Genomic DNA, 19,230 nt, shown 5'->3' on the forward strand with positions numbered 1-19,230 from the left:
CTGAAGTTGGCTTTGGAAAACCAACAGCTGGAGCATATTTGATGATGGTTGATAACCACGAGATGTGTGAGTCAACGCTATATAGACAGCCTTGTGGCTCAGCCCTGGGGATTACTCACAATATTGCATGAACAGCACAATTAAACATTTTAAAAGGCCATCAGTCAGTGTGCAGTGACAGCAAGGATTACTTCACCACAAAGGAATACGACTTCCTTATGATGATAATGTGTGGTTTGTCTGCTTTCCATATGATCAGATAGAGGAGACTAGTGGCAAAGGAACTGAATTATTTAACTTTTCAATGCCTTAAAATTCCTGCATGACTAAAAGACAAATTTGCTACAATGGTGAGTTGTTTTGTTTTGATTTAAGTGTGCAAATATCATTCCTTTGCTGCAGTTTAGAGCTCCTGTTTTAATTGGTTTCTATTTAGTGACTATTTCCTCTTTAAGTGAAGTGTAAATCATCTTACATTCCTCCAAAAACTAAAATCACACTGATTCCAGTGTTAACTTATGAGACACACACTCCCTTCTCTCCACTAATTGTCTTCGGATGATTGCTACCTCATGTCGACTTTTTTGTGCGTGTGCAGAAGCGTGTATGAATTTGACTAGGGTAAAACAGTTTGTTGGCATATTTAGAGGTGTCTACTTTACATTTCCACAAGCATTTTACCCTCTTAGATTACAAGGCAGAATGTACCAGGTTCAAATCCAGTGGTGGGCTGTGCGTTTCCCACCTAGGCCTTCAGTGATGTCCTGTGTCCAATGATTACCTCTTAAAATACCATTATTTATGTCACCACATGAACATTGCTGGAGCAATACTATACAGAAACACATTTACGCACTACCGAGTATTGAATCACCTCAACAGTGTACAAAACTGGTTATTTTCTGGCGCATTTAAAAATCAATAAACCCGCATCAGCAATTAAAACATACCTTATGTGGTACTGTCAACATTAAAATTGCAAAAAACATATCAAACGTGAAAACATTTCAAAATTAAATATCTAAACTCTCAATTTGTAGAACCCATTCGAACTTCTGGGATTGGCCGACATGGTCTCACCAGATGTAGTTTCTCTTTAAATATCCTTCTTGAAAATGGCCTTGCAAATATATGTGTTGTCTTGTCTAATCATAAAAGATGCAGACAAGGCGTGTTGGCTGAGTTCTTAAAGTTTACTCCACAGCGTGCTCATCAAAAACATCCAGCTGCCGGCATGTGTACGTTTAACCTAAACGGGGCTACTGCGCATGCACTTCACTACTGTGGCATGCTGGGTAATGGAGTTCTTATGTTGCCTAGCTCATAACATCACAATATATATCTGCCTTAGGCCAGCTAGAAGGCCTTACTGACAACAACTTGTGATCTGATTGGCTATCGCAACTGTCTATCACTGTATGTCCCCGATCGCTTACAGCGCACGGACGCCCGCATTGTTGATTCTAAAGGCCATTGAGAGGATTTGTATAGCATATCAACATAAACATAGCTCGGTTGGTAGAGTGGCCGTGCCAGCAACTTGAGGGTTCCAGGTTCGATTCCCGCTTCCGCCATCCTAGTCACTGCCGTTGTGTCCTTGGGCAAGACACTTTACCCAGTGCCACCCACACTGGTTTAAATGTAACTTAGATATTGGGTTTCAGTATGTAAAAGCACTTTGAGTCACTAGAGAAAAGCGCTATATAAATATAATTCACTTCGCTTCACTTAAACTAGCTGAATTCTGATTGGATAAAAACTCTATAACCTAAAAACAATAGCGCTGGAAGGATATGACATGAAGAGAATATGAATATTTTTAGATATTTAGGGAACGTAAATAAAAAATTACTTTTATCTTTAAATACGATCAGGATTTCTGGTTATGTTTGGCCAGCAGAGAAGGCCTTGCTGGCCCTGACGGCACACCACTGTTCAAATCCCGTTCAGAGTTATTGTTGTACATTTTAACTTGGATTAGAGAACATTTCCGATTTTTCGAGAGCGAATAATAGAAAGGCGTTTAATTCGCCAAAATTCACCCATTTAGAGTTCGGAAATCGGTTAAAAAAATATATGGTCTTTTTTCTGCAACATCAAGGTACATATTGACGCTTACATAGGTCTGGTGATAATGTTCCCCTTTAAAGGCATGAAGTTGCCATTCTTAATGATTATATTTTGGTGTCAAGTCTGCTATCTGCTTTTTTTCTACAAAATTAAGCAACTGAGTAAAAATCCTTCAAATCTGGTAATTCCATATTTGCCAGAGTTTATATTATCAAGTGCACACAATCACATAAACAAAGTCAAATTTTAAGGAGTGATATTAAGTTGTCGGGTCAAAGGGCGCCTTAACACAGACGAGCAAAATCAAATCACAGCCGCGGAAATGAGCCATGAAACAGATCGTTTCATACATAATGACCTTTCCCCCCTTGCTTAGCCCAATAATTATTTGATTGTGCAGAGTGCTGACTTCACTGCAAACATGAGTGCTGCTTGCACATATACCCTGAGTGTATAATCAAATCAAGACCATTGATACGAGGAGTGAACAAATATCTCTCAGTGTGGGACAACAATGGATCTTTGTTCTGTGGGAGAGCCCTCAGAAAGCCGATACACTAGTCCAAGGTAGAACACCTCTGGGGACTGTGAGCCCGAGCTTGTGCTCAGAATTAATTGTTTCTGCTTTTATTGGATAATTTGAGCATTAACAAGACCGATTTAAGTTAATTTGGAAAATAGATATACGCCTTGTCATGGTCGATCATGGGAAAAGTGCTATTGAGAGGAGAATACACTCGCGCTGAAAACGTGAAAAAGCTTTCTGTTACCCAGTGAAGCTGGTTACGATTCATGTGACCAAAAAGACGTGGTATCAAATTTCAAGACTACGGGCTATATCCATCATGAGACGGGGTCGTCTGAGCTCTCACCCCCACCCGTATCGTCCTGGTCCTGACACATTCACACCTTGGCTCATACATCAGTTTAAGAACTGAACACTCAAGTTACTTTCTGGGTGTTGGTGGGAAATTCCCCACGAGGGCCAAACATATTTTATCAGTTAGAAATAAATAAATTGTTTTGAATATTCACAACCAAGCTTCCAGAAGGCACAAGGGTAGATAGGCAATATGAACTGAGGCTTGCAGCGAGCAAAGTGTGCCTGAAAACCAGATAAACAGCTGCTCCAAAACTTTACAACACAAGGCCTTCCAAAGTGCTACCTCTGCTGCCTGTTGAATCTGATTACAGCGAGGCCCCCGAGGACAGGCGGGTCATTGAGAGCGCAAAGATGAGCAAACAATACGATATTATCTGAAGGAATCTTCAGCTTTCCAAAGGGAGAAAAATGGTCCCTCTCAGTGTCACATTGACGATAGGATCCTCAACCTGACACTGAATCAGCCATTTAAGAAGAATGAACAGTGCGGCCTATTCATGCACACTCACTAAAATAATGAGAGCTCTTTTTTCACCCTTGTTTAACACATATAAAGGAAACTCATGGGTCTTTACAAAAACAAGAGTCTGCAGAAACCAGAGCATGCAGCTGACTCACATTAATATGCCTATAATGATTGAGTATTGAATTATAGCCACTGCATGGTCAATGGTTTATAAATACATGTGAAAAATACAAAATATATAACTGACTTCATGGCGTATCAGTGTGGCGCAACTTTGACCTCAAATACATATACACAATTTGGCACGACAAAGTGTATTATTTAACCCTGGTTTGCCTTAATCTCTATGTTCTTTTCAAACACTGACATCTACCGGTTGCTTTTGGCTACACACAAATGACAGGCGCACCAAGATGAGGAAAATTTTTTAGGTATTATATAATTATTTTTTATTTTAAATGTCTATTTTTTACATGTTTTATAAATTTTTCATACACTTTATTATTATGTATTATTATCATAATGTATGTTTGGATGGGGGGGGGGGAAATTAAAATGCAACGAATATTTATATCAGGCTTTTTACTGATCATGTTAAACTCTTCTCAGGTCCCTAATTTTCATTTTGTTGTTTTCTATTTTATTTGTTGCTAATACTACTATTGTTATTCTCACTATCATATATTTTATTTATTTATTATTGCATTTTTTACATTTTATTTTTACATATATTTTAAAATATATTTGTTTACCAATACACAGATGAAAAAAACAACTGATTTCGCTGTTTGTAAGACAACAGTAAAGTTTAATTTCATTTCATTTTTTAATTTATCTCCTTCATTGATGTGCATCTTTAATCGATAGACTTTTAAACCTCAGAAACTAGACACACATTTACACACCAATGCCTGAGAAGGAGCAGGATGAAGAAAAATCTTATATTTTCCTGCCCCCTTCAATATAATACATAGTCTTATTCAATGGATATCATACAAACCAAACATCCATCCATCCATTTTCTACCGCTTATTCCCTTTGGGGTCGCGGGGGGCGCTGGAGCCTATCTCAGCTACAATCGGGCGGAAGGCGGGGTACACCCTGGACAAGTCGCCACCTCATCGCAGACAAACCAAACAAATATATCCAAATATAATGAAAAAAAAAAAAAAAACACAACAAGTGCAAAACTTCATGAAGTACAAACCGAACAAAAAAAGTAAAGTAAAGTAAATACAAAACCAGACAAAAAAAACAAGTAAACTGATGAATATTAAGCAAAATGTAAGTGATTAAATTCTGTTCTATTCTATTCTTTTTTTTTCTTGGTCTAAGTCTGTTGCAACTTGCCTCTGCATGAAAAGTGCTATAAAAATAAAGTTTTTTTTATTATGTGAAATTAATATGATTTATGTTATTTATTTTATTTTGTTCTACAGTCGAAAAAGCTTCTTCCCTCATGCCATAAGACTCTTAAACGCATCATAATAATCCCCTTAATTCCCCCCAGAATGCATACGTGTACAGCTCCACTAATGGACATTGGAGTGTTACTTTCAATACAGCTCCACTAATGGAAATTGGAGTGTTAGTTTCAAAGGCAAAATTAAAGTATTGCTAGAAACATAATTTTATATGGGACTTTATTATAGTACATGTTCCAAAAAGAAAAAAGCATAAAACACCACCAGAATTAGAGATATTACAAGTCAAAGTGATGAAGCTTAGTGTTACGCTCATGACTTGGTGTAACTAAACATTACCCTATAAGATGAAGGCAATTGCATTTTATTGATATATGAAATGTATTCAATGTTTATAAATAAATATTTAAATATACTAAATGTAAAAAAGGGAATAAATATTCAAAATAAGATCATTAATGAAATCTAGTTTGGTTATGCCATCATGAGCGCAACACAAAGTTGTAAAAGTTTCAACTACAATTCTAAATAAGATGTCAAAAGCAAACTGAAATCAAATACACACAGCTTAAAGATTGATCAATACCTATTTAAATTTAGTAATACATAAATATGATGATTTATCAAAATATAAAATAAATATAGCTCAACAGGACGCTCATGATGGTTACACCAAAAAGTAACGCTATGAATCGCGTTTTTCCAAGTTTTTGGAGCATTTTTATGCTATTTCCAAGCATCTCCTTTTTATTATCGTTGAATTTAAATGGTCAAACTAATGCATATTATATATGCATGCCCTAGTACAGTGGTTCTCAAATGGGGGTACGTGTACCCCTGGGGTTACTTGAAAGTATGCCAAGGGGTACGTGAGATTTTTTCAAAATATTCTAAAAATAGCAACAATTCAAAAATCTTTTATAAATATAAATAAAAACCTATCTTTTTTCCCCCAAATAGTTCAAGAAAGACTACTACAAATGAGCAATATTTTTGCACTGTTATACAATTTAATAAATCATAAACTGATGACATAGTGCTGTATTTTACTTCTTTATCTCTTTTTTTCAACCAGAAATGCTTTGCTCTGATTAGGGGGTACTTGAATTAAAAAAAATTTCACAGGGGGTACATCACTGAAAAAATGTTGAGAACCACTGCCCTAGTAAACAAAAAAAAAAGTCATATTTATTTTGATTGTTACATTTTGAAGTACATTTGTGCAGGTGGGTGCGAATACACCCATTACCAAATACATTGCAAAAGTGCTATATATTTATCTGTACAGTAATCTATTTATATCTGCACCTTTTTTTTTTGTAAATGCAAACACTCTGCACCGTATTGCTCCTTTACCCTGCACTACAACGAGCCAATGCAACGAAATGTCGTTCTTATCTGCACTGTAAAGTTCAAATTTGAATGACAATGAAAGAAAGTCTGAGTCAAGTCTCTAACATTACTCGGATGTTGAATTTGCAAAATAATCGACAACTGAGCTATTATTTGGAAATGAAAGTGATATCATTTATTTTAAAAGGTGACAATTATTACTCTGATTTAATTCATAAATGTTTTTAATTTGTTTTTTTTTGTTTTTTTTAAATCGACAACTAAATTATCCGAGCGGCGCAAGTCCAGTCTCGCGATATTTGCCTTGTGTCTGGTGGGTTGCAGGAGGGCGAGAACTCGAGAATGGTAGCAGCGGTGCTAGCAAATACCTCGTCAATTCCGTGACTAGCTGGAGACACACACAAAAAAAACACCGTACTTTTCATTGTTTTGATACTTAAGTTGTTCCAGAAAACAAAACACAAAGGCGGTTTTAGTTTAGGTGAGATTTTCCGCATCCCGTTGTAAGGTGTAATTTGGGAATTACGCGACCACGGAACCCAAAGTGTATATGTTCATATCTAACGGTTAGCTGACAGGCTACCTTGCTAGCGCAGCCATTGGGGCAATGGCGTTGAAAAGAATTCAGAAGGTGAGTGTTTTATTTCCTTCTAGTTGTATATTTCATCTGCAACCTTACTTTGACCGCTTCGGGTGTCTGCTTGTTCATGTATGCTGAAGGACTCCCCTCCCCTATGTCGTTTTTCTTATAGCCGTGCTCCTCGTAATACACAAACAAAGGCAAGCGTAAAGTTAACCAGTAATGGCCTGGTAAGGTGTATGTGTTGCCATAGTAACGCACAGTAACTAGCCTTAACTAGTACCCCGATGTTCATCTTATCATTACAGGTTTGAAGTATTAGTTGCTAATCCAGCTATGGTCTGTCCCTCATTCGCTCCACGTAATGCACCGGCTAAAGTAATAGTGTGTTTGGTTATTTTGTAAAAGAACAATTGCTCAGAATGTGCCTTTTATTGTGTTACTTCATGATCAAGTGTTGTTTGAATGACAGCTGCTCGCTGGTTGCCAAAATTGAACCCCAGTGTGGCTGTTTCCATTTATGGACTGGCAAGTGGGCCAGTGCGGTTGGCCAAGGTGTGTATATTTTTATACCTCCGGATAGTTCTGTTGAACTCAGTCGCAGACTACACAAATCTACTTGAATTAAAGGTCAACTTTGGTCTTAAGCAGTGGTTCTCAACCTTTTTTCAGTGATGTACCCCCTGTGTATTTTTTTTAAATTCAAGTACCCCCTAATCAGAGCAAAGCATTTTTGGTTGAAAACAAGAGATAAAGAAGTAAAATACAGCACTATGTCATCAGTTTCTGACTTATTAAATTGTATAACAGTGCATAATATTGCTCATTTGTAGTGGTCTTTCTTGAACTATTTGGAATATAAGATATAAAAGTAACTAAAAACTTGTTGAAAAATAAACAAGTGATTCAATTATAAATAAAGATTTCTACACAGAAGTAATCATCGACTTAAAGTGCCCTCTTTGGGGATTGTAATAGAGATCCATCTGGATTCATAAACTTAATTCTAAACATTTCTTCACAAAAATAGAAATCTTTAACATCAATATTTATGGAACATGTCCACAAAAAAATCTAGCTGTCAACACTGAATATTACATTGTTGCATTTCTTTTCACAGTTCTTTTTGACAGACATTGGAGTGAGAAACCTGAGCTTGTGCTTCACTGAGTTTATGAACTTACATTCATATTTTGTTGAAGTATTATTCAATAAATATATTTATAAAGGATTTTTGAATTGTTGCTATTTTTAGAATATTTAAAAAAAATCTCACGTACCCCTTGGCATACCTTCAAGTATCCCCATTTGAGAACCACTGGTCTAGAGCAGGGCAGCACGGTGGAAGAGGGGTTAGTGCGTCTGCCTCACAATACGAAGGTCCTGAGTAGTAGTGAGTTCAATCCCGGCCTCGGGATCTTTCTGTGTGGAGTTTGCATGTTCTCCCCGTGACTGCGTGGGTTCCCTCCGGGTACTCCGGCTTCCTCCCACCTCCAAAAACATGCACCTGGGGATAGGTTGATTGGCAACACTAAAATTGACCCTAGTGTGTGAATGTGAGTGTGAATGTTGTCTGTCTATCTGTGTCGGCCCTGCGATGAGGTGGCGACTTGTCCAGGGTGTACACCGCCTTCCGCCCGATTGTAGCTGAGATAGGCTCCAGCGCCCCCCGCGACCCCGAAGGGAATAAGCGGTAGAAAATGGATGGATGGGATGGTCTAGAGCAGTGGTTCTTAACCTTGTTGGAGGTACCGAACCCCACCAGTTTCATATACGCATTCACCGAACCCTTCTTTAGTGAAAAATAAAATGTTGTTTTCTTAATGTAATCTTAATTTATAAATATTAATAATGAAATTATGTTATTATATTAAAGAAATACTCATAAAGATATATTTTACAAACAAAGTTACAGGAATGTACACATGATCCCATGTTTACATCTCATTGTGCAACATGTGAATGTTTTAGTGGGAACTAAATGCGATATCTGAAAGGGGTACACATTATTTCCAACGCAGGACCCCCACCCAGACATACAATACTAGTGCACAGCTCATGAAAAACAATATTTTTTGTTATTGTTATTCTAAGTAGGCCAAAACACTTATATTAGAAAATATTCTCATGGAAATGACTGCTGTCATTTGATTATAATAATAAAACATTTAACTTGTTATTTAGTCAGGTTTGAGACAGGTGTGCTGCTGGTGTGACCACAGTGCATGTGCATGTCTGACGTTGCTCACATGTGCTCCACTGAATGCTCAAGGACTTTTTACGTTTGCTCACGCATATGGAAAATTAGAGGGAACATTGTTTGGGGGTATCAATAATACGTTGATAGGGAGAAGTTTTTATTTACACGATGAGTCGGGTGTGTCTTTACCACCGCGGCGGAGGCTCCGCCGAACCCCTGAGGCCAATTCACCGAACCCCTGAGGCCAACTCACCGAACCCAGGTTAAGACCCACTGGTCGAGAGGTGTCTCTGTTTGCATTTGCGTTTTAAAACGTTATAAGAAGTTTTTCCTTTGTGCTGTTGTTTTCATGAGCGATACCTGCACAATCTATGGCAGTGTTTTTCAACCTTTTTTGAGCCGAGGCACATTTTTTGCGTTGGAAAAAATCCGGAGGCACACCACCAGCAGAAATCATCAAATCTAAACTCGGCTGGCAGTAAAAAGTTGTTGTCACAATTGTTGGATGTGACTTTAAACCATAACCAACCATGCATCAATATAGCTCTTGTCTCAAAGTAGGTGTACTGTCACGACCTGTCACATCACGCCATGACTTATTTTGAGTTTTTTGCTGTTTTCCTGTGTGTAGTGTTTTAGTTCTTGTCTTGCGCTCCTATTTTAGTGTCTTTTTCTCTTTTTTGGGGTATTTTCCTGTAGCAGTTTCATGTCTTCCTTTGAGCGATATTTCCCGCATCTATTTTGTTTTAGCAATCAAGAATATTTCAGTTGTTTTTATCCTTCTTTGTGGGGACATTGTTGATTGTCATGTCATGTTTGGACGTACATTGTGGACGCCGTCTTTGTTCCACAGTAAGTCTTTGCTGTCGTCCAGCATTCTGTTTTTGTTTACTTTGTAGCCAGTTCGGTTTTAGTTTTGTTCTGCATAGCCTTCCCTAAACTTCAATGCCTTTTCTTAGGGGCACTCACCTTTTGTTTATTTTTGATTTAAGCATTAGACACCTTTTTACCTGCATGCTGCCTCCCGCTGTATCCGACATCTACAAAGCAATGAGCTACCGGCTGCCACTTACTGATATGTAAGAGTATTACACGGTTACTCTGCCGAGCTCTAGACAGCACCGATACTCAACAACAACACATAATTTGCAGACTATAATTACCGGTTTGCTTAAAATATTTTTAACCCAAATAGGTGAAATTAGATAATCTCCCACGGCACACCAGACTGTATCTCACGGCAACCCACTGTGGTTGAAAAACACTGATCTATGGCAACAATGTAAAAAAATGATGATAATGCTCACACTGTCTGAGGTATTAGTTCAAATGTGTTTTTGTTTTGGATTAAGTGACACAGAAATACCATCCATCCATCCATTTTCTACCGCTTATTCCCTTTGGGGTCGCGGGGGGCTCTGGAGCCTATCTCAGCTACAATCGGGCGGAAGGACAAGTGCCACCTCATCGCAGGGCCAACACAGATAGACAGACAACATTCACACTCACATCCACACACTAGGGCCAATTTAGTGTTGCCAATCAACTTATCCCCAGGTGCATGTCTTTGGCTCGGGATATTTCTGTGTGGAGTTTGCATGTTCTCCCCGTGACTGCGTGGGTTCCCTCCGGGTACTCCGGCTTCCTCCCACTTCCAAAGACACAGAAATACACTGCATCAAAATTAGGCTGCAACTATCGTGTAAGTAATTTGATTAATTTGATCCACTCATACCCCAGCAATTAGATCGATATTTTTTACTATCAAAAAATATTTTTTTTGTTATTGTTTACAAACAATATTGTTTACAAACTCAGGAAATAGGTTTCTGGGCACAGGAGGCCTTAGGGCAAAAACAAATTAAAATCAGAGCCAATAATAGAAAATAATTTGAAAAAACTGATAGTTACACCACCATCCTGTGTTTTTTGTCCGATTATAATTGTGATAAAAAAATTAATCATTCAATGATCTTGCAAATTTTTAGTGTCAATATCAGCATCGGTATGACCGATACTGCCCCTGTAACTACTTGGTATTGGATACCGATGAAGGTTCTCATTCATCCAGGTCGTTGTCATCTCAGGGCGTTCAATCGTTCGCAACTGGACTGCTTGATTTGTCTTGGAAGACATTTTGCCACTCATCCGAGTAGGCTTCTTTAGTTCGTGCTCATAGACTTAAATTGGTCGGATCAAGTCCCAATGGTTGGTGCCAAAACCCCAAATATTTATACTCCAAAAAACCAGGAGGGTGTGCCTGGGCAAGGATGGTTACGCCCTATCATAGTGAGAAGAGAAAACATATTTTGGAGCAATATCCAATTTGTAGTATCGCCCAAAACTAATGTAAAGTATCCAAACAACGGAAGAGTAACTGTTTATAACATTTTAACAGAAGTGTAGGTAGAAACATTGTTCCACCAAAAGAAACCAGCTCTTAACAGTAAATTAGCAAGTAGATTAATAACATTTTTGACAAAATAATACAACAGGAAATGATGCAATATGTTACTGCATACATCCATCTATCCATTTTCTACCGCTTGTCCCTTTTGGGGTCGCAGGGGGTGCTGCATTCGGGCGGAAGGCGAGGTACACCCTGGACAAGTCGCCACCTCAGCACAGGGCCAACACAGATAGACCGACAACATTCACATTCACACACTGTCAGCAGCCAAATTAGGAGCATTTATAACACAATGTTAAATACATCTATTATCATTTACACAACAAACAATATATCGCTATCACAGGAGGCTGCAATATAGATTTTAGGCAAAATCGGCCATCTCCATATAGTTTTATTTGCATCAGTAATCCGTTTCCAAGGGTCCGCCGAAATCTAGTCAGGCTAGTATGTTACGCGCAGTCTGTGTATACCAAAACCTGACCAGACATTTTGCGAAAACTTTTGTAGAACACAGAAACACACGAAAGTTGTAGGCAAACTGAGGTACTGCTGTATGTACAAATACATCTTATTTGGTTAACTAAAAACATTATGTGTACACTGAAGCTTACAGTACCTTAATGGCTGTGTCACTGTAAAATTGTGTGCCATTAGGAGCTGTCAGACCTGCAGAGGGACCCTCCTGCTCAGTGCTCTGCTGGACCAGTTGGAGATGATTGTAAGAGTTCAATTGCTGTCCCAATGTATCTAGGAATACTGTATATGTGTCCACCAGGTGTTGTATCCAAATCAAAATGCGACTTGTCAAATTATTATTATACTTACAATTTCAGATACACTGATACGGTATTGTGATTGTTTTGTCTTTTTAGTGTTTCATTGGCAGGCGACAATAATGGGTCCAGTAAGTGCTACTGCTGTATTTTTGAAATGTCTTCATTATATTTCACAGACAATAACTGCTCGTGTTTTTTTTGTCAATAGAGTGACAGCCCATATCAGAATGGAGTGTTTTTCCTCACCATCCACTTCCCCACAGATTATCCCTTCAAACCACCAAAAGTGAGTAAATTTAGAGGATGACGTAGTTATTATTAAAGCTGACTGTACATTCTTACCATTACTGGTGTTGCTGTAAAATGACAATTTTCTTGTTACATTATAGGTTGCATTTACGACAAAAATCTATCACCCTAATATTAACAGCAATGGCAGTATTTGTCTGGATATACTGAGATCACAGTGGTCACCTGCACTAACGGTATCAAAAGGTAAGGGTAAATATATATGTATTTGTTTAAAATATAATTTTCTTGACTTATTCATACAAAAAATGCTAATCTACGTGTAATGCATTCCGCAATTATTATGTCTTCAGATTACGGTACTTTCATAGTGTTTGAGTTTTATGATTGTTATGAGAAAGTCTGTCCTGCATTAATTTAGACACTCAACTGGCATCTAAATGTACACTTGACTAAACACAGTCCAACTGTAATGTACTCCCTTGGTTTATAAAATGAAATAGAATATCATCTTGTAAATACTGTGAACTCACTTTACCTCATTTGAGTCATCAAAGACAAGGCTGGCCTCATTAATCCCGAGTGAATGAAATGCTAAATGCATCTTCACTTACTGTTTTATTTTAATGACCATACGTTTTCACACCTATTATTATGGATGCAATGTAAGGAATTTGTAAGGGTCCAAACCCAAACCAGATTGACAGTCGTAAATTATACCACTTGTTTTAATGTGAAGTAAAGAGGCTTTTAAAACTAATTAACATGTTTTATTACTTTTCTCCATATAATGTATTTGATAACATGCAAGTTGAACAGTATCATAATTTAAATACTTCCAATCGTATAAACATACAACACTGCCGGCAAACTATGACGTTTTGTGGATAGCCGCCCACATGACGTGACGTGAATGGTGGACTGTGCTCCCACATCACAGAATGGGGTGGGCACTAGACACTAGTAGGTCGATACAGTATCAATAGTCAATAATTTGGTGCAAATCCACCCAGTTTGATTGATTGATTGAGACTTTTATTTGTAGATTGCACAGAATAGTACATATTCCGTACAATTGACCACTAAATGGTAACACCCGAATAAGTTTTTCAACTTGTTTAAAATCCACGTTAATGAATTCATGGTAATTCACGGTTGCCTCTGGTAGGGGAAAAAAATGGCGAAAATTCGGGGTCCATTTTATAGAACATCGATTTATATTGGACCGCGTTGTATCAAACTTTACCTGTAATTAGATAAACCACTTCATAGATTAGGGTTGTGCCCTTTAGACGATATACAACAAAAATGATGTATATTTGGCAGGAAATAGAGCTTTTAATACTACTGTTATATTGTGACAATACAAGTTGACGACACATTCTAGCGGTGTCCCACAAGTTTGATAGTGACATGTAGGGAAGGGCATTGGTAAGATTTTTGCGGTTCTATTCCACTTTCGAATTTGCTTAAAGGGGAACATTATCACAATTTCAGAATGGTTAAAACCATTAAAAATCAGTTCCCAGTGGCTTATTTAATTTTTTTCGAAGTTTTTTTCAAAATTTTACCCATCACGCAATATCCCTAAAAAAAGCTTCAAAGTGCCTGATTTTAACAATCGTTATATACACCCGTCCATTTTCCTGTGACGTCACATAGTGATGCCAACACAAACAAACATGGCGCATAGAACAGCAAGCTATAGCGACATTAGCTCGGATTCAGACTCGGATTTCAGCGGCTTAAGCGATTCAACAGATTACGCATGTATTGAAACGGATGGTTGTAGTGTGGAGGCAGGTAGCGAAAACGAAATTGAAGAAGAAACTGAAGCTATTGAGCCATATCGGTTTGAACCGTATGCAAGCGAAACCGACGAAAACGACACGACAGCCAGCGACACGGGAGAAAGCGAGGACGAATTCGGCGATCGCCTTCTAACCAACGATTGGTATGTGTTTGTTTGGCATTAAAGGAAAAAACGTCCAATTTCTTGCCACTTTCGCATCTTTGGGCCACTGGTGCAACTTGAATCCGTCCCTGTTCGTGTTGTTAGACCCTCCGACAACACACCGACGAGTCATGATGTCTCCAAGGTACGGAAAACAGTCGAAAAAACGGAAAATAACAGAGCTGATTTGACTCGGTGTTTGTAATGTGTTTGAGAAAATGGCGGATTGCTTCCCGATGTGACGTCACAACGTGACGTCATCGCTCCGAGAGCGAATAATAGAAAGGTGTTTAATTCGCCAAAATTCACCCATTTAGAGTTCGGAAATCGGTTAAAAAAAAAAAGGTATTTTTTCTGCAACATCAAGGTATATATTGACGCTTACTTAGGTCTGGTGATAATGTTCCCCTTTAAAGATTCTTAGCACTAATTACTGTAATAAAGCGATTAGATGTTATTCGGTGGCTCTTGCTCTCCTTATCTACAAACGTGGTGTTGAGGAATACATGATTATCAATTCATTAAATGTTCAATATTCCCACATCGTAGTAGTAGCTGTGTGACTAATTGTAGTCCGATCACCTCGACAGGCACTGGCACAGCTACCAGTTCCTCCTTCAGACCCCAATTAAAATTCTGACTTTAGTGTACACCTTGAATGCACCATTGGCGTAGGACGCAAACGCTGGACTTTAGTGCTTTTAATACTATCGTTATATCGTGATAATGCCTGTTGATGACACATTCTGCCTGTTTTCCACAAATTTGACAGCAACAAGAAGGGATGTGAATTAATAAGATTTTTCAAGTTCCGATTCCACTTTCTATTCTGCTTATTGATTCGATTCTTTGTCGTTTCTCTTATTGATTCTTATTTGGATAAAAGGAGAACAAACGTGGATTAGACTTTACGTTGTTTAGTTTAGAGGTAACATTACCTTACAAAGCCAACAGTGAGGCCTTAAAGGAGAACTGCACTTTTTTTTGGAATTTTGCCTATCGTTTACAATTGTTATGAGAGACAAGAAGACAAAAGGTTGTTTTTTTTGCATTCGAACATGTATAAAATGGCTCGTTCTAGGTGGCAATGCAGCCAATGAGAGCAATCAATTCTACCGCTAAATCACTTTAATAATGCATTCAAAAACCGTCACCAATACTTTATTTACGTTCCGTAACCTGTATATAAACCAAACTGTAGCAACATTGTTATTGTTCGAGCAAACACTGAGGAACTCTCTTTCCAGCGTAGTAACGGCGTACTTCAGTATTAGGCGTAAAAGCTAACTATAGCAAGAGATAAGCTAGCTTCTAAGTCAGTACGTTGTCTGTCATGATACACACAACATGCTGCGTGTATCATGATCAATATAAAGTGTGACTCACTCGATGGACAGTTGTCTCTTTGTTTCAGCTGGCTGTGTACATTTTTTCTGGTTTATTTGGGGAAAACACAACATTTATTTAGAAATAGCTTGTCTCCAATTTCCACATTTGCAGCTTCGAGTCGATTTCACCTCACTATCGCCTTCCGTCTGCTCCAACATGTCACCCTCTTCTTCATGCTCGCTTCTGGAAGCAGCAGTTAATCCTTCGTTTATTCAGCTTCAAAAAGATAAAGTTGTGAATCCTCATTTGTCCAAAAATAGTAGTCTTCTTTTTTTGTTACCAAGTCTGCCATGATTAGAAGACATACAACCGTTTTGTATTCGAAAGTAGGAACATACTGGAAGTCGGATGTGCGCTGCTATTGAAACAGAAATCAATGCGCTAAGGAAGTCAGATCAAAATAGGGTAAATATAGTACATATTACATATTTTTATTAACATGTCTGTTTTTACATTATATACAGACTCGCAGTGTGTATACCATGGTTCTCCCAACTACGGGTCGCCGGATGCGGCCCGCCAGCGTCCAAAATCCGGCCCGCGGGAAGTCCCAAGTTTAAAAAAACAAATGTATTTATTTTTAATTTTTTTATTATTATTATTCTTTAATCTGTCCTTTCTTGCCCATTCATCAATCCATTTTCTACCGCTTGTTACTCTTTAGGTCTCCTAGTCGCTCAGGCAAATCATATGGTCTAAAAATGCATTTTCCCATCGATAACGTGACATCATCGCACTCAGAATATATATATATATATATATATATATATATATATATATATATATATATATTGCCCGGCCCCAGGTCAAATTTTTTTACCCCAATGCGGCCCCCGAGTCAAAAAGTTTGGGGACCCATGGTGTATACAAAATGTTGATTAGGGTAGACTGGGGGTTTTGAAGTTGCCTTAGAGGGCTTTGAAGGCTACAACAGTGGCTCCCATTAGCCGCATCTTCCAAGCGTTTTTTATCATCTTTAAAATCCTAACAAAAAAAAAAGACATGTGTTCTTGTCTCTAGTAATGATTGTGAACAAAAAAAAATTGTAGTTCTCTTTTAAGATCTGCATGGCATAGAAAAAAACTAAACTTTTTGAAAATAATTTTAGAAATAAATATATTTTTGTAGAATTTAGAAAAAAAAACATGTGGAAATTACACAATAATGTAACATTTAGCAACATTTTAAAAACTTTTAAGAATCATTATCTCCCTAGAACAGTTAGCTCATCGGCGGTGCGTTTTATAATCCGGTGCACCATTTCAGCCATAAAGTACGCTAATTCAAGACTTTATTTAGGCCAAAAATATATGGAAAATGCTTGAAAAATAAATAATTGAACAAATACTTAGTTTTACTGTTAGTCATTAGCGATATTATGGGGTAGACTGAGTTTTGAATCAAACTAAAATTCAGATTTTCCGCAGTATTGTTGTCGATCTGCTCCCTTCTTTGTGACCCAAATCCTGACGACCCTTTGGTACCAGAGATAGCTCATACATACAAGGCCGACAGGGAAAAGTAAGTGCACTTTCTTCACATTAATGACAAATTTACCATATTGTTTATGCTCTCGGATTGCAAGACCTTTTTTTCCAAACGCTGTTTGTCTTTTCAGATACAACAAATTAGCAAGAGAATGGACACAGAAGTATGCAATGTGAGGTTGCCTGTGGAATGGAAATACAAAACGAGAACAAGAAAAACATGTTTATTTTGAAACCGGAGACAAATGAACAGCGAAGGAGTACAAAACAAGCTAGACAACAGCCAACCTTGTGGATAAGTTATGCGTGTATGGATGCCATCAGGACTTGAAGGGGCTCCTGGAAGCACTCCCTTACAGAATAGCGGACACTTAACTCACAGCCTGGACTTTTAAACTGTTACTCCTGCAATTATTATTGCCGCCATCACACACATCACTCACTCCTTGTCATTTTGTTTTACTGCTCGGTGAGCAAAACGCCGGATGGATTTTCGCAAAGTTTTACCGCCTTGATTTTTGGGGTACAGCCTGTGTTCCACTGTATGTCTTCTATTACTGTATCTCCATGTATTTAGTGGCCTTTCTGTGTTCTAACGTTTCGGTCTACGTGCAATTGAGACAGAATGTTCCCAGTTCAACACATTAATGGTGCCGTGCCATTACCAGCAGCTGATCACATGGCACCTACTGACTCTTATCTAGCCCAAAACAATGTGAAAATGCAACAACAAAGGACTGATCTAATATCACCCTTTTGTGTTTGGAATTACGACCTGTGTAATTGCAGGGACTGCAACGCTCCGATTACAATTAGGATTTTCTCACACTGTCATTGCTCATATACCCTAACATATTTCATATTGCTGGATCCTCCTGCACATGGCCAAGCTATGTGTTTCCTCCTCAGTACAGTTACTCAGGTAGCCAAACTCAATCATCAGCCTTTCATAAGCAGTGACCTGTGTTGAGAGAAAATACTTTTACTACAGTTTCACTGCAACGTTCATGAATCAAGATAATGTACTGATCAGTCCTGATATTTGTTGTTTTACGAAAGTATTCATCTTGTTGTCAGGGGGCCCACCACTGGCTCCTTGCACCCTTTACATTTATTTTATGAACAAAACTTTACAACGTACATGCTACTGATGCTTTTGTGTTGTTGATGCTCTAAAGTGGAACTGAAGTAATGCTTTTTCAGGGTAAGTTAATTTTAGTTTGACTTTTTTTTTTACATTTCAGGTGATGTAAAGCTCATAATCATAACTACTCATCTGCACAAGTATATGTTTTTGTGGTAAACCTCAGCAGTTTGTCTGGTTGCAACATTTGTGTTGTCTTTTTTAAAATATTTAGTTTTAGCCTTTTCATGTTCGTATCATCTGATCATGATTGGAATGTGTCAAAAAAAATAATGTTAGTTTGAATATAATACCAATGTTACTGTTGGATAAACTAGTTAGGATGTGCTATTTTTTGTTTTTGTCAATGTGCTGATGCTGCCAATATAAAGGGAATTAATTAATAGCATAAAGGGGGAAATGCATCATTGAACCCATCCAAAATGGTCCATAGCAAAGCATGAAACTATAGTAGCTTTATTAGATTTTAGATTGCAAATATAGTTTCTCATTGGTAGTGGAATGAAAATGTTTCCAAATGGCAGTATAACGGTTTGAAAAGCTACACTGAAGTAAAGGTCATTCTTTTGGTCCCGACTTTGTGTACATTGTTAATCTGGCTGTTTTCTTTAAAGCTCCACTAACGAAAAGATTGGATGCAGCCTAAATCCATTATTATTGTGTTCAATAGGCAGCTTAGCGTGCTTTTGCACACAAGACAACTTTCTCTCAGCCACTTGCCAGGTATCAGGGATCCATCTGCCTAAAATGAAACTTTTAGCCTTAAAATTATATATATATATATATATAATATACACATGTCTGTGTGTGTATATGTATATATAGTATATTATATGTATATA

General features: G+C 37.8%; 1 protein-coding gene across 1 annotated transcript; it reads left to right on the forward strand.

Moving 5' to 3' along the window:
- Positions 1-6,508: 6,508 nt before the first annotated feature.
- Positions 6,509-18,964, forward strand: ube2d4 (ubiquitin conjugating enzyme E2 D4). Its single transcript, XM_061986230.1, has 7 exons — positions 6,509-6,827; positions 12,044-12,107; positions 12,262-12,293; positions 12,374-12,451; positions 12,555-12,660; positions 17,185-17,278; positions 17,376-18,964. The coding sequence occupies exons 1-7, from the start codon at positions 6,804-6,806 to the stop codon at positions 17,419-17,421; spliced, it is 444 nt and encodes a 147-aa protein (XP_061842214.1). The 5' UTR covers positions 6,509-6,803; the 3' UTR covers positions 17,422-18,964.
- The last annotated feature ends 266 nt before the right edge of the window (positions 18,965-19,230 follow it).

This window comes from Nerophis lumbriciformis, linkage group LG12 (genome assembly GCF_033978685.3).
Source record: "Nerophis lumbriciformis linkage group LG12, RoL_Nlum_v2.1, whole genome shotgun sequence".
Taxonomy (NCBI): domain Eukaryota; kingdom Metazoa; phylum Chordata; class Actinopteri; order Syngnathiformes; family Syngnathidae; genus Nerophis; species Nerophis lumbriciformis.

What these genes read in the sequence shown, in the direction of transcription:
- ube2d4 (XM_061986230.1), top strand. Translation starts at nt 6,804, where the DNA reads ATGGCGTTGAAAAGAATTCAGAAG. An exon ending in TGGACCAGTTGGAGATGATT is followed by an intron (nt 12,108 to 12,261) that starts GTAAGAGTTCAA and finishes TTGTCTTTTTAG; the next exon opens with TGTTTCATTGGCAGGCGACA. An exon ending in AGGCGACAATAATGGGTCCA is followed by an intron (nt 12,294 to 12,373) that starts GTAAGTGCTACT and finishes TTTTGTCAATAG; the next exon opens with AGTGACAGCCCATATCAGAA.